Source organism: Centruroides vittatus, unplaced genomic scaffold (genome assembly GCF_030686945.1).
Source record: "Centruroides vittatus isolate TY-2023 unplaced genomic scaffold, ASM3068694v2 contig_894, whole genome shotgun sequence".
Lineage (NCBI taxonomy): Eukaryota > Metazoa > Arthropoda > Arachnida > Scorpiones > Buthidae > Centruroides > Centruroides vittatus.
The window spans coordinates 13018-26941 of NW_027122584.1; the positions used below are offsets into that span (position 1 = coordinate 13018).

Here is a 13924-nt window from a genome sequence, read left to right on the forward strand (position 1 = left end):
TTTGGACGACTTCGTAAATATTGTACGTTTGGAAGTTAAGTTATTACTATTAATGGTAATTGTTATGTAACACATACCCTTATTGCTGAGAATCAATATACTTGTTTAAAAAAACGTTTTTAACCTGATCAATTTTTTGAAACGTTTACAATCGTTTTATAATTCAACCAATACGCAATTACAAATTCGAATTTAAACCGGTTCGAACATTTAATTAAGAAAATCAAATATATAAAAATATTTATAACAATGCGTGAAATGTTATTAATTTAATACACTTAAGTACTCAATAAATACAAAACTCAATGAACACTAAACGTAGTTAAAAACAAACAATCGCATTTAAAATACTGTAGCTAAAAAGATTGCTGAGTGTCATAATTGATTCTCTACTAATTTGACCTTCGACTCCATTGATAAAAAAGTAAGCGAGTGTATGCTATTAACATGTAACATGTTACAGTCCATTTTTCAACAAACGAATGAATATAGTCAAACCTGTTTTTGTGCGGTCTTTTTATGTGCGATTTGTTTTGTATGATTTTTTTGTGCGGTATATGAAAATTTCAATCAAATTGGAACATTATCATCTCCTGTATAATTTTCTAAAACTCTATTGGATGTTTTCTATGACATCAGCAAAATTTTTCATTCAGTAAAATTTTTTTCTGATACTTTTCTTTCGGTCCCCTCTTATTTTAATAGCATAAAAACCATAAATATTATGTTATATTTGAACAGATGCAGTAAGTTAGCTTCCCTCCAGCTTTAGACTGCAGGTGTGATAATTTACGCCTTGTTAAATGAAATAACACTTTCTGCAGCTATATTTATCAAATAAAATCATTTTTAACGATTATTTTTAACTTTTTAATCTTAGATTCGTATTTAAGTGAAAATAATTAATTAATATAAAAAATAAAATTTTTAAAAGTTTTTTTCCATTAGGTGTTGCAGAAAAAGGCCCAAGTAGTTAAAAAAGCAATTCCTACTTATTTTTTACGGTTTTGAGTTATTTTCTACGTGAGACTTTTTTATGCGGTCCCTATTCACCGCACAAAAAACAGGTTTGACTGTATTTCTTTACGAGCAGGATACATCAATAAACAAATTTCTGAGGTAGAATGCACATTAATTATTCGATTTCCTTTATTGTTTTCGGTGTTCAGTAGTAAATTTAAAAATGTGATTTCTATTTTTATTTTGCTCTGTATTAGTGTCTCTTACGATATACCTACTTAAGATTCAAGCTAAATAAAAAATAAGTCCGTTGTTTAGTTACTTTACTTTCAAATGGTTTTTGATATTGATTAGCAAAATGCTTTAAGATATGTAAACAGAAGCAACAATCAACAAAACACACAATTACCTTTATTTTAAATTTTCTACTTTAAACAATAATTTATGTATTAAAATGCAAAATAAAAAATATATTTTACACGTAATAACTCACGTTGTAATAGTAATTTTAATTTTAATGTAATGTATGAATATTTAACTCTGTAACGCGAACTACAATTCAAAATCAATTATAAAAACCGAAGTTTAAAAAAATATATGTAAATTCGGTCGAAAGATTTATAAAGTATAAAATTACTTCTAATCACCAATTAAGGTTTTGATCATCAAGCTTTGGGCTGTTTTCGCTGTAAAACTGAGAGTACCATTTCCTAAATTTCGCAATTGTCTTATCTTCTGACATGTAAACTGGATTCTTCAAATACATTTTGTAATTCCATACGCGAACGTCCCGCTCAGTCTATTAAAATAAATATTCCTAATAATTAATACAACTATTTCATGTATATTTTGAGATTTTAGTAATTAGAATAAAACAATCTCACCGACAAAGTTTCGATAAATGAAAAAATATAATCAAATATAGCTGCAAATCGAGAAGAAAAGTAATAATGTTGTATTATTCTTTGTCGAAACGGTCCTTCTGGTATATACGCTAATACAACCGTTCCACTTCCAAATATACCTTTGAAATCCAAATGATTTATTGCTGGGCCAATCTGAAAAATTGAATATATTTGATAATAAATACACAACTAATATTTTTTTAAAAATTGATTACATTTAGACGCATTTAAAATTTGTAATATGTTATTTTACTTATTAGCACTAGTATAAACAGTAACGCAACTTCTAAGCGGATATTTACATTAATATTGACATTCCGATATTTCCTCAATTCCATTAATTAAACTTTAATCAATTATTGTTATAATAATTACCTTGGTTCTAAAAAGCACTACCAAAATTAAAAATTACAGAATTTCACTAATTGGAAGAAGCAAATAATTTTTCATGACACCATTTACTCTCCACAAAATTGTATATAACAAAAGACTAGTAGCAAAAGTAGCGCCATTGTTCAAACATTTGCGTAATTACGTTAATATAGCCAAACTTGGAAACTTTAATTAATATCCTTGTCGACACTATTTTCGACTACTGACACGTGACTCACGTAATGCAGTAGCTTGTTATATTTACGGCTGGTTAGATGGCAGGCGCTTCATATGCACTGAAATATCTTTACATTAGTACACGCAACGTTGAAATAAGACAGAATAACAAGTTTTATGTTACTGCTTCCACCGACAGATTTTGTCGTGTGTTCTTGCAGGTGAGTACTGGCTAGTGTATTTGGATTTAAGAAAATATCCTAGTAATTTGTTCTTTTCTACCTCTATTATTTTAGTGTTTTCAATCATATGTATATATTATGTACTTCGATTTACTGTTTTAATAAGACGTAATATGCTGGTGTAGTTTCGGACTTACTAAACAAAAACAGCACAAGTATAATTGGTCTTATCGAAAAACAAGATTCAAGTAGACAGTATATAAACAAAAATATTTGATTGTGTACATCATTAACAAAATCATAATATTATCAGAAGTAATTAATTACTTTTTGACGGTATATAACAGTTCAAACAAACTATTTTGATGATAAGTAAGTGTATTCTGCTTGAACATTTCAATATTGTTCTTTTCTTTTTTTATTCCGTTTTTCTTTTTCACTTTAAAATATGGTGCTCTGTAAAAATACATACAAACTACTAAGCAAAATACAATGCAATAGAAATAGAAGTAACAAAAGATATAGAATTCAAAGTGTCATTTACGCATTGTTTACTTCGATTTGTAGAATATACGGATCATTTAAGGCAAACTCGTAAAAATAAACGAAAACTATGTTCAAAGTTTTAACGCATATATTTGTGAAACTTTCACAAATATTCTGTGCCGTAGAGTATGATGTGGAACGTATATTTTATTATTAATTAATTACCTGTTTAAGTTGAAATGATACCTGTAGTGCAGATATTCCGAACAATTTAATAGTGACAATGCCTTCAGTTCCGTAACAGTAAAATCTTTCTTCGCATACCGGACAGGAGGAGATGTTTATTATAGTCTGAACGAATCTCCACCAATTTTCGGGATGAAGAATAATTTTGGACGATATCCCAAATTTGTGAACAGAATCGAAATGAGTAAAATCTGCCTGATTTTCAATAATTTCCTACAGTATTTAAATAAAAACGTAAACGATACATTTATTCATTTGGCAAGGTTATAGTATATCGACAAACTTATAAATACCTGAATATGGCAGTTTACAATTTGTTCACTACGACCTTTATACAGCATTCGTCCATTTTCTATTTCTTGTATTACTGGAAGTTTCCACAGAAGAGGTTGTCCTTCTGCATGATGCCACACGTAAATGAATCCGTTTTGCTCAATCGTTTTCCAACTTTTTATTTTAGCAACTTCTGGAACTAAATTTAAAAACATTGGGTAATAGGTGATTTTTTAAATACAGTAGAGCATCGGTTATCCGACCTCCGGTCAATTGTTACATCGGTGAACCGAACGCGTTCTAGTCGGCAAATTCAAATGTCTGCTAGTGATGTGGCGCTACAATATTTGGTTATGTCTTAGCTACTTAAATATTATTTCTGTTAAATTTTTGCGTGGTTTAGCTGGAAACACAGGCTCGACCATTAAAGGAAGGCCAGTATTTAAACCAGGCTTAATTTTCTATTTTTTCGTTATTTTTGTATTTATTTTGTGCAAAATAAAGAAATAATTTAACGATGATTATTATTTTTAAAAGATTTTGTTAGGCTTATCATCGATGAAAATTCAACGCGAAGCAGGTTAATAGCGACACACTGATATGCTTATTACATGGGAAATACTAATATACTAATACACTGTACTAATGTATTTTTTCATACTTTTCGATTATCCGTTTTTTTAGTTATTCGACCAACCTCAGTCTCTAATTGAGTCGGATAATCGATGCTCTACTGTATTACTCCAAAAGAAAACAATATCGTTCCAGCATTAGAAGAATATAAGCGTGTGGTTGATTGCTTTTAGAACAACATTTAAAGTGAAATTAGTTATTCAATAAAAAAACACGAGTAAATCGAACTGCAATTTCACAGTAAAACGTAGAATTATATATCTCTGTCGAGCGCAAAGGCGACGTAAGAGAATTGTTATAATATTTATTATTACGTACAAAAAGCTTGATCCTAAAATATAAAAGCATTGCATAAGTAAATAGACAAACGGTCAACCTTAGTTTTGCCGTACTACATGTGTAAAAAGACTGCCACCAGCAGCAGACAACGACGTAAACGATTGAAACATTCAATGTATATGTCACATAGCATATCTGGCATCTTCGATCTCAAATTTCCTACTTCGCATATGAACACAACGCAGGCTTGAAATGTACGACAGAAAAATAGCTGCCCCGAGTGATCCTGAAGAGCACCTTCACTGTGTTTCGGTAAACCTGCAGGAATGAGTTATCAAAGTCGAATAAAAACTAATGGTTATGAAACAAGATTTTATTTTTAATTAATGATTATCGAACAACTGTTTAAGTCGTTGTCTCACGGCTAAATGTGAATCAGCTGCTGAGCTGTAATCTTGGTTGCAAACATGCTGCAGTTGCTCCTAGTATCAAGTTATACAGCCACTTGCTAACTCTCGAAGATATAAATATCGTATAAGCTATAAATATGAGTTACACGTGAAGGTATAAAAGACTATCACAATTCCCTCGCAAAATAACACACCATTACTTTAGCGAAAAGCTTTCTTACCTAGAGCATATTTCACGCAGAAGTAACGCACTTCCAAGTGGTACACATCATGTCAGTTCGCTATTTTAGAAATAAATGCATAGTAGGTTGACACAATTTTATCCATTTCTTGTTGTGACAACTGGCGTAAATTCATCACTATGTTGGCACAATGTAGTATTATATCCTCGTACACAACAATACATTCTCAGTGCGTAAACGCTATATATTGTGCCACTTGCAAGTACGAGTTGCACAGCTCCCTGTTATGTATTTGTCTTAATCTTTCAGCCATTTGTGTATGTTGCAGTCTTCTTCTCACATGCGTAGAATTATGCCTAACATAGAAAAGCAGTAAAGATCAAGGTGAAATTATCTGTGCTATCGATTTTAGTCAAACAACCTCTAACACTGACAATCGGTCTATGTAAATTATGCTGTTTGTGTAGTTATAAACTGTTTGTAAATTATCGTGCTGCTTTTCGTACTTTTTATTTTGTCTTTACGTGTAGACCAGTTAAAGATGGTTTATACATATAAGACAGGATTTATGTGCTCTACAATTTTCAGACTGTTTGATGTGGCATATTTAATAATTGACAATGTCTGACGCTGTGTGGTTTATCATATTAATTGTTACAGAGCATATTAATCGTTGAAAACTGCCGAAAAATAACTGCATTAATTACGCAGATATTTTTGTTCAGGAAATAAATTTAAAAGTGATCGTTGAAATGGAACTAATGCACTTTATTCCTATCTATTTGCAATGCTAAAAAAATCAGTTTTGAGCATGAGTTAACAGCAGATATTATTGGCATGATGTATTAAGTATATCAATTTTTAGTAATCCTCACTTTTTTCGGCGTAAGGTATTTTCACGCAAGAACCATCCTGTCCAGCAAATCGCCAGCCGTGAAAAGGACATTCGATGCAATCCTCGTGAACTTTGCCGTCCGTTCCTAAATGAGCGCCCAAATGAGGGCAATAAGCATCTAAAACAAAACATGTTCCTGTTTTTCCACGAAATATGACGAATTGCTGACCTGTAAAATAATTAATACTATTTTTAATCATAAATTTTTAAAATTATTATCATTGATTTATAAACGTACTTTGCGTACATAAACATTGTGTATTTTATACAATAAACGTATATACTCATTTTTTTACATACCGTTTAATAATTAATCTGTATGACTATAAATATGTGTAAAATCTACACGAAAGCATCTGCTAATTACAGTGCATGCAGAAAAAAGATTTTATAAACAAGAATTATTGCTTATTATTACTAAAATCAAACATTAGATATCTACGAAATATCAATACAAATTTTACTACGTCAATGCATATTGAAATTTAAGTAAGTATTTCTACTAAAAAAATTATTCGTTTATTCATAAGAAACTAATTACAAAGCAGGAATGTAATCAGATATTCGAGTTTAAACTTTACGGATTTGTATGCAAACGAATTTATGAATATTCTTCACACAATACAGTAATGTTAAACTATTAAAATAAAAACAGAATTTTAATGTTAATATTGCCTACGATAGTAAATTCAATGATGTTAAATGCAGAAAGATAGAAAAAAGTAGGAATTTTATAGATTTGGTTTCAAGTTCTTAAAAAAAACAAAGTAAAATAGTAGCTTTTACAGAAATATTTGAAAATGTAAATAAAATATTAACAGATCATAGGGTTAGTAAAGAGGAACTAAAAACATCAGCAAAGTTTACAGGTAAAGCTAAATCAAGGCATTTTACACGTTTTCAAAAGTAAATTCTCTGCAAATAAAGTTTTAACATTGCTTATTGCGTATGACCAGTGAGAAGGTACATTCGTGATTAGAACATAAATAAGACAGTCTGAATGAAAATCAATGTTGAAATATGTAGTAGCTCCGAAATCATTCGCGAAAATAAACAAGGTTAAAGATTAAGATCCTGTTTTCTTCGGATCTAAACAAATTTAATTCTAATGACCCTAAAGACATTAAATGTTATTCGCACGTTTAAACGAAATAGGCTAAAACTGCTTGTGGCCAGCTAATGGGAGAAGGGGTCTGTACAAGTTATTTGGTGTCAAAACACATCTTGATGTGACAGCCAAAATTTTTATACATAAAATCTTTAATTATTTTACCTTCTAATTCTTACAGAATTTGTGAAATCAAGATACTCCGCTGGAAAAATATACTTCTCTATAAATGTCAACAATTTATTGTTCCATTATCCTAAAGCTAGTATTACAGCATAAGATTACAATTAACATGTGATTTCATCACTTTGTTTTGGTCCCGAAAACACCTTTAACCTCCACACAATAACCTTTACCTTCAATAACAATTAGTCATATCACGTAGATTTCCAGGACAAATCTATAGAAGCCCGTTTCTTTTCTTTTCAGAGGGTCTCTCATTAACTAGCAGCCCAACGACATCCAGGAACTTTTAGGAGACTTTACCGAAAGGCCGCATCTTCGAGCCTTATATTACTAACAGCGATCCTTATCTCAGTCGCGATTTTCATAATTTTTGTGAAAAAATATTTAAGCAGGGACGAAACTGAACATTATTTGGAATTATCCAAAAAATCTGATTTCAATTCATATAAACTCACTCTTGGTCCCTATCTGTATTAGAAAGCTAGAGATGAAAGTCGATAAATTCTCGATGTTAGATATTATATTGGCTTGTTTGTTATCTAATAAATATTTGTTTCATTGTTAAATGGTGTTATTTACTCGTTTATCGCTTACACCTTACCGACGACCTTTCTCCCCTCTTCTACTTGACCTGACTAAAAAAATCTCGACCTCTCGGGATCATTAATTAAACATAAACGTAAACCAGCCATCCTCTGACAAGTGGGCAGGTTTCTCCTGACCTGTTGCCGACGAAAAGAGGTACGGCTTCGTCCTATCTCCGGGGCTACTCGCATTTATGTTTTGAAGGAAAAACAATTTGCCAATCACAGTGTTCATTATCATCTTTTTATTTGTTTGAAAATCTTTTACATGCAGTAAAAAAAGGAATCTTGCAATTATAATGCGTTATCCATACTGTGAATGCAATAGAATAATATTGCTAGAATTAAACTTCAATTTCTCGAACAGCCAAGCGAACAGTCTAGACTTAAATTTCATAGCAATTTTCTATGGTTTTTAAAATGACAATAGTACGTTACAATCAAAATGAAACTTTCTACCAGTCTGAAATCGTTCATAAGTAAAGTTAAATAAGTTACAAATGACCCAAAAATATACTGTAAATAAATTCATAATTATTTCTATCTGTTAAAATATAAGTCGGTGTTTTCTCTTTGTTACACATACGTTTCTTTCATTGTTTCAAATACACACTATTACTTTTGTATTGATTAATAGTTGTATAGTTTCTTGGTTAAAAGAAGAGGACATTCTTGCATCTTGTACGTAATCGGTTGGCTTTCTAGTGTTTGAAATTTGACAAGTGTATATAGTTCATAATTATGTGTATTATTACTACATAAATGTTAACTTCTTTGGATGTATACAGCAGAAAAAGAAATTAAAGTTTTCGAAATATGTTTTGTGACTAATTTAATAGCGCATGTATACAAATAGGACAATAGTCAATAACAAAGCTACTAACTTTTGACAGAAAAGGTAATTGTCTCGGATTGTCTTCTATAGTTCTACTATTAAAAAGAATTAGGTCTTGTTCAATTCGCCATCGCAAAAGCTGTTTACAAGCCGTATTAACATTTAAGCCCTATGACATCGAAAATGTTAGGCAATGCCACGTTCAACGTAAATCGACTCTTTACCTATATCGACATTGAAATCACCTATAATTATAACTTCATCATATTGCGAAGACCAAGTGGTCAAAATATTAAAAAACTGATCAAGGCTTTGCTGCTTTAACGAATTAACATCACCAACGAACTACGTCATCGACATTGAAACTCTCCTTTGGGTCATGATTCAAAAGATAAGATAGACCTATCACAATTAAGTCACATTTAGTTTCCAATAATTCAAATTGCACTTTGTTCATCTTAATGAAGAACAAAATACCGACAAGAGAGCGTATCCGAATCCAATGGCTTTTCAACAAAAACCATGAAATACTACAAATTAAGCTTTAGACACATACATGGAATTTATCAAGTTCCAATCATATTCGAATAAAGATACTAAAATCGTTATTCAAATGTTAAGAGAAAAGTAAAAAATGTGAAATGTTTGATACTTTTGAAGTTATATCACAAACAATCTTAAAAACAAATGAATAATGAAACGTCTGAATACCTTACCCAGGGCAGTAACAGGCTTGCACTTCCCAATAGGCAGATCCCTGGATTCTAATAAAGGTATCCATCCATTTGGATATACTGGAAGACATTCTTTTGCTCTTCTTAGTCTATTTGTTTCTTTTAATAACTGCATTCGTTTTCTACGTAATTCCTTCGCATTCATTCTTCCATCCTCATAACCGATATCTGTCATGTCCTACATCGATAAATTACCGTTGAAATGTAAATAATATTTTTTAAACAACCAACACCTGTCCAATTATACTTACAACAACTCTGTTATAAGTTGATAACGAAAAATACATGACTAGGATAATAAGAAAAAATAAAATTAATAGATACGGTTTATTTATTATTGTTGCACTGACGCATTGAAACATATCCAGAACACAGGGATATTTCCAGAAATCCATTGCTACACAGCCGTATATAAAAGTGAACTTATTTGTTTGAATGATACTCCAAAAAATTTCTGAAAAAAAAATTTATTTTCATTAGTAAATAATTTATTAGATTTGATTAATTTAACAATCATAAACGGTTATTATAAGTTATTATTTTAATAGGTTGGCATTGATACAGTTCGGCTTTACAGTTTCAATGGCAACGATTACTGTCACGTTGACATTTGTTACATAATATCATCTTTATAATTATTAGTGATTAGAAAAATATTATATTGTAAAATCAATAAGTATTAACAAGGAAGTTGATTAATGCTCAATTATAACGAATGAAAAACAAATATGTAGACAACGAAAACACATATTTTAAAATGTATACAAAATATAATAATAATAATGAAATTATTATACATAGGTCGTATTGTGTATTAAAATTTTTATTATAAATGTAAATCCACAGCACATTAAGTTTTTTGTTCTGTTTTGGACGGTTTCCATTTTTGACAAATCTTATTGTGTTATCATTCTAAAGATTGAATTGTTTTGAATTGTTTGTCGGTGTTTTCGTAAGCATTAATTAGTAAATGTAAGCAATTCTTTGTCTAATTTGTACATCCTGTATTGACAAAACAACTTTTAGAATAGATAATAGAATAACTTTTAGTTTAACATTTATCTTTAAATCTTAGAATAAACAAAGATAAAATTGTTCTCATGTGTTATTCTATCTAATATTCGATATTTATAAATTTACCAATAGATATGTTAACTCATTAAACGAACAATATATTGTTTCAGACAACAAACTTATTGTAAAGGTCATATTCACGAAATTGTGAAATTTTCAGCAACACAACGTGGGATCTATTATACTGCCGATCCTAATGTCGTCCACAAATCATTAGGCCTTCTCGTATTTTCTGAACGTGTTATTTACTTTTACCGTCTTATTTTCATAAATATTTTAACGTAAAATTCGTGCTTACTGACTCTGTTTGACAGTAACCGCACGTCATAGACTTCGGTCATCTTTATCTGCTCCTGTTTAGACCGTCTATATCTCACCGTCCGTACATTTTTCGTATACTAAATGATGTGTACGGAGTTGACTATCTTTTATTTTAAGATTTCATTTGTTTCGAACGTATTTTTTTTTTATTTTTTTATTTGAATTTTCGTAATGTTTTGTGTTTTTATTGCTTTCCAGGACGAGATTTTTTTCTGTAAAACATTTCTTAGTGTAAACGAAAATGAATGAATATATTTGAGTTGTATTATAAGAATTATTTACTCATATCTTATAGAAAATAAATAAAAAAAAGCAGTTTACTTATAATAATTTAATAAGAAAAAGTAATTATCATTCAGAAAGTAAATACAGAAGTCAGTAAGTGTACTTTGTGCTAACTGTCAAATGTTTATTACAGGCGTTGATGCAGTTAAATTTAGGTGGTGATAAGTCTAAGGGTTGAGGACAAAAATGGGGTCATGTGTATCTCCAGTTTGGTCGGATGTGATAATGACTATTTTTTTACAATGTCAAAATTAAGCTTTTTGTCTTTTACAAATATAAACAATATAAAAAGGTTTAAAAATAAAAATTCATTACAGATGCCGCTATACGCACTTTTCATTATTACCAAAAAAGTTAATTAATTCCTTGGTAAATTTTTTGTTAGTGATAAAAAATCAGAACATTTATCGGTTTCTGTAATAACTCGATGAGTAGATTATATATTAATCATCGAGTTATACACAATAGTATTTAGATTAAATTTGTCAACATAAATATTTACAAATATTAGAAACCTAGATGTAGTAATGAAAAAAATTTAATTTTTTATTTCGAAAACCTTGGCATAGGCAAATTAATATTAATTATTCTATTGTGAAATTAATGTTCGAGTTTATTTCTTAAAATATAAAATATTTTTTAATTAGCTTCATTCTTACTTATATAAATTCTTATTTACGAATTACTATGAAAAAGTGTTGGCAATAACAATTTTCATTTTGAAATTTTGATAAGGCAACTTCGCACAATTGTAACTCCAGGTACAAAAGTTATTCTTACAAAATTATTTCAAATATTTAATAAATTAGTTTTTTGAGAAATTTATTAAACCATTTTATATTATTAATAATATAATAAATATAATATAATACATTTTATATTATTTAGTGGAACGCAATAATTTGTATTTTTGACAGCATGTATGAATTTTATTGAATTGTGTAATTTAAAAATATATTTAAAATAAATACTTCAATGTTTCAAAAAGTAATTGTTTTCATACGGAACAATTTTCACATATTTTTATTGTGCGAGAGAGTCGGTAGTTTTAACACAGTATATACTGTTTGCAGCTTTACTTAAAACTTAAAATAAATAAATAGTTAAAACTATTGGACAACATATATTATGGGTTTATGTGGTTTATCCCTACAACTAAAAGACAAGGTTTGCAAAATTACTAATTTAATTCGTTGCGGAAATCGTTCTCTTACACACCGAAAATTGAATTGAAAACTGAGTATGGGGATCTGCTTTTACATAGTAACGTTCGTTGGTTAAGTGTTGGAAAGTGCTTGAAGAGATTCTTTACACTTCGAAAAAAAGTTGATCTTTTTCTCACAGAAATTGCCGTCGATGAAAATTTGACAGCAAATTTAGTTGATAAAAATTTTATTTATTCACTTGTTTTCCTAACGGACATTACAAATTATTTATATATTTTGAATAAATTTTTGCAAGGACAAGATCAAAATGTGTGTTGCCTTTATAAATATGTTACTGGATTTAGAAACAAATTAAAATTGTTAAGGTTTAATTTGGAGCAAAATAATTTATTTCATTCTGAATCTTGCAAAGTGATCCATGAAGAAATGAAAGAATGTAATATAGAAGCGAATTGTAAAATATTTCTACCAAAATTGGATATGCTAATTACAGATTTCAATGAAAGATTTTCTCAATTTGATGATCTTAAACCGTCTATTGATTTATTTTGTAATCCAATTAATATTGATATAAACTCCGTTGACCTTAAATATCAAATAGAATTATGCGACTCGCAGGCTAACCCATTTTTTACACCTCGTGGAGTAACTGGAATAGAAATATTCAAATTTTTAGATAAAGAGAAATATCCAAAATTGAGAGATTTTGGACTTCAAATTGTATCAATGTTCGGAAGTACATATATCTGCGAGCGTGCATACTCCGATATGAAATATATAAAGTCAAAATATAGAAACAGTTTGAAAGATTCTACTCTTCAAGATATAATTAGACTTGCCACAACAAATATTGATGTGAACATAAAAGATATTGTTGCTAAACAATTACGGCCACAATGTTCTCATTAATATATTACGAATATTTTAAAGTTTTCTATTTAGTATAAATAAAATATCTTTTTAATTAACATAAACTGACTTTTCATTTATCAACCTTTTTGGCCCCCGAAATGTTTGGTAAAGAAAATATGGCCGGCGGGCTATGATAAGTTGGACAGCGCTGGTGTATATAATTAATTGAGGCCTACTGTCCCTCAGCAATCCACATCTGTTTTCCTGTTTCATTTGTCTAATTTCGTTCTCGAAATTAAAAAAGACAGATGCGTGAACAGAGGGACGACAGAAGAAATTTATAGATATACAATTTTTCAAAATTGCAGCCAATGAAAGGTATTTCTTTTATATCTCTAGTAGATAAGAAAGAAAATATCAACCAACCGTTATACTTCATAATTATGTTTCATGTGGAGACTGCAGCATCCAGAATGTTATAAATTAACACGGAATTATTATATAATAATTTTACACTATAATATAAAAAACGATAATATAAATGGAATACTGTGTAGAAAAATTTACACCGTGCAACAAAATCATTTCGAATGCTGCCCTTAATATTATGCATATTAAGATATCTTACCTTATTTAATTTCTTTACGACCGAACTTACATCTGATTCATGCCTAGTGTTAGAAGTTAGAATGTCGCAACATCCTGTGTTTGCTTGAAAAAAGATCAGATAAAGCAATTTTTTATGTCAATAAAAAGTTAGTTTTTTTAATGTAATTTTT

General features: G+C 29.5%; 2 protein-coding genes across 2 annotated transcripts; one reads left to right on the forward strand and one right to left on the reverse strand.

Moving 5' to 3' along the window:
- Window positions 1-1603: 1603 nt before the first annotated feature.
- On the reverse strand, window positions 1604-9761 carry LOC136983919 (cholesterol 7-desaturase nvd-like). Its single transcript, XM_067280810.1, has 7 exons — window positions 9699-9761; window positions 9430-9625; window positions 5981-6169; window positions 3622-3800; window positions 3308-3541; window positions 1845-2018; window positions 1604-1759 (listed from the first exon to the last, which is right to left on the reverse strand). Exons 1-7 carry the CDS (start codon window positions 9732-9734, stop codon window positions 1604-1606), a joined length of 1164 nt encoding a protein of 387 aa, XP_067136911.1. The 5' UTR covers window positions 9735-9761.
- Window positions 9762-12719: 2958 nt separating this feature from the next.
- On the forward strand, window positions 12720-13202 carry LOC136983920 (general transcription factor II-I repeat domain-containing protein 2B-like). The gene has a single exon (XM_067280811.1). The coding sequence runs from the start codon at window positions 12720-12722 to the stop codon at window positions 13200-13202; it is 483 nt and encodes a 160-aa protein (XP_067136912.1).
- The last annotated feature ends 722 nt before the right edge of the window (window positions 13203-13924 follow it).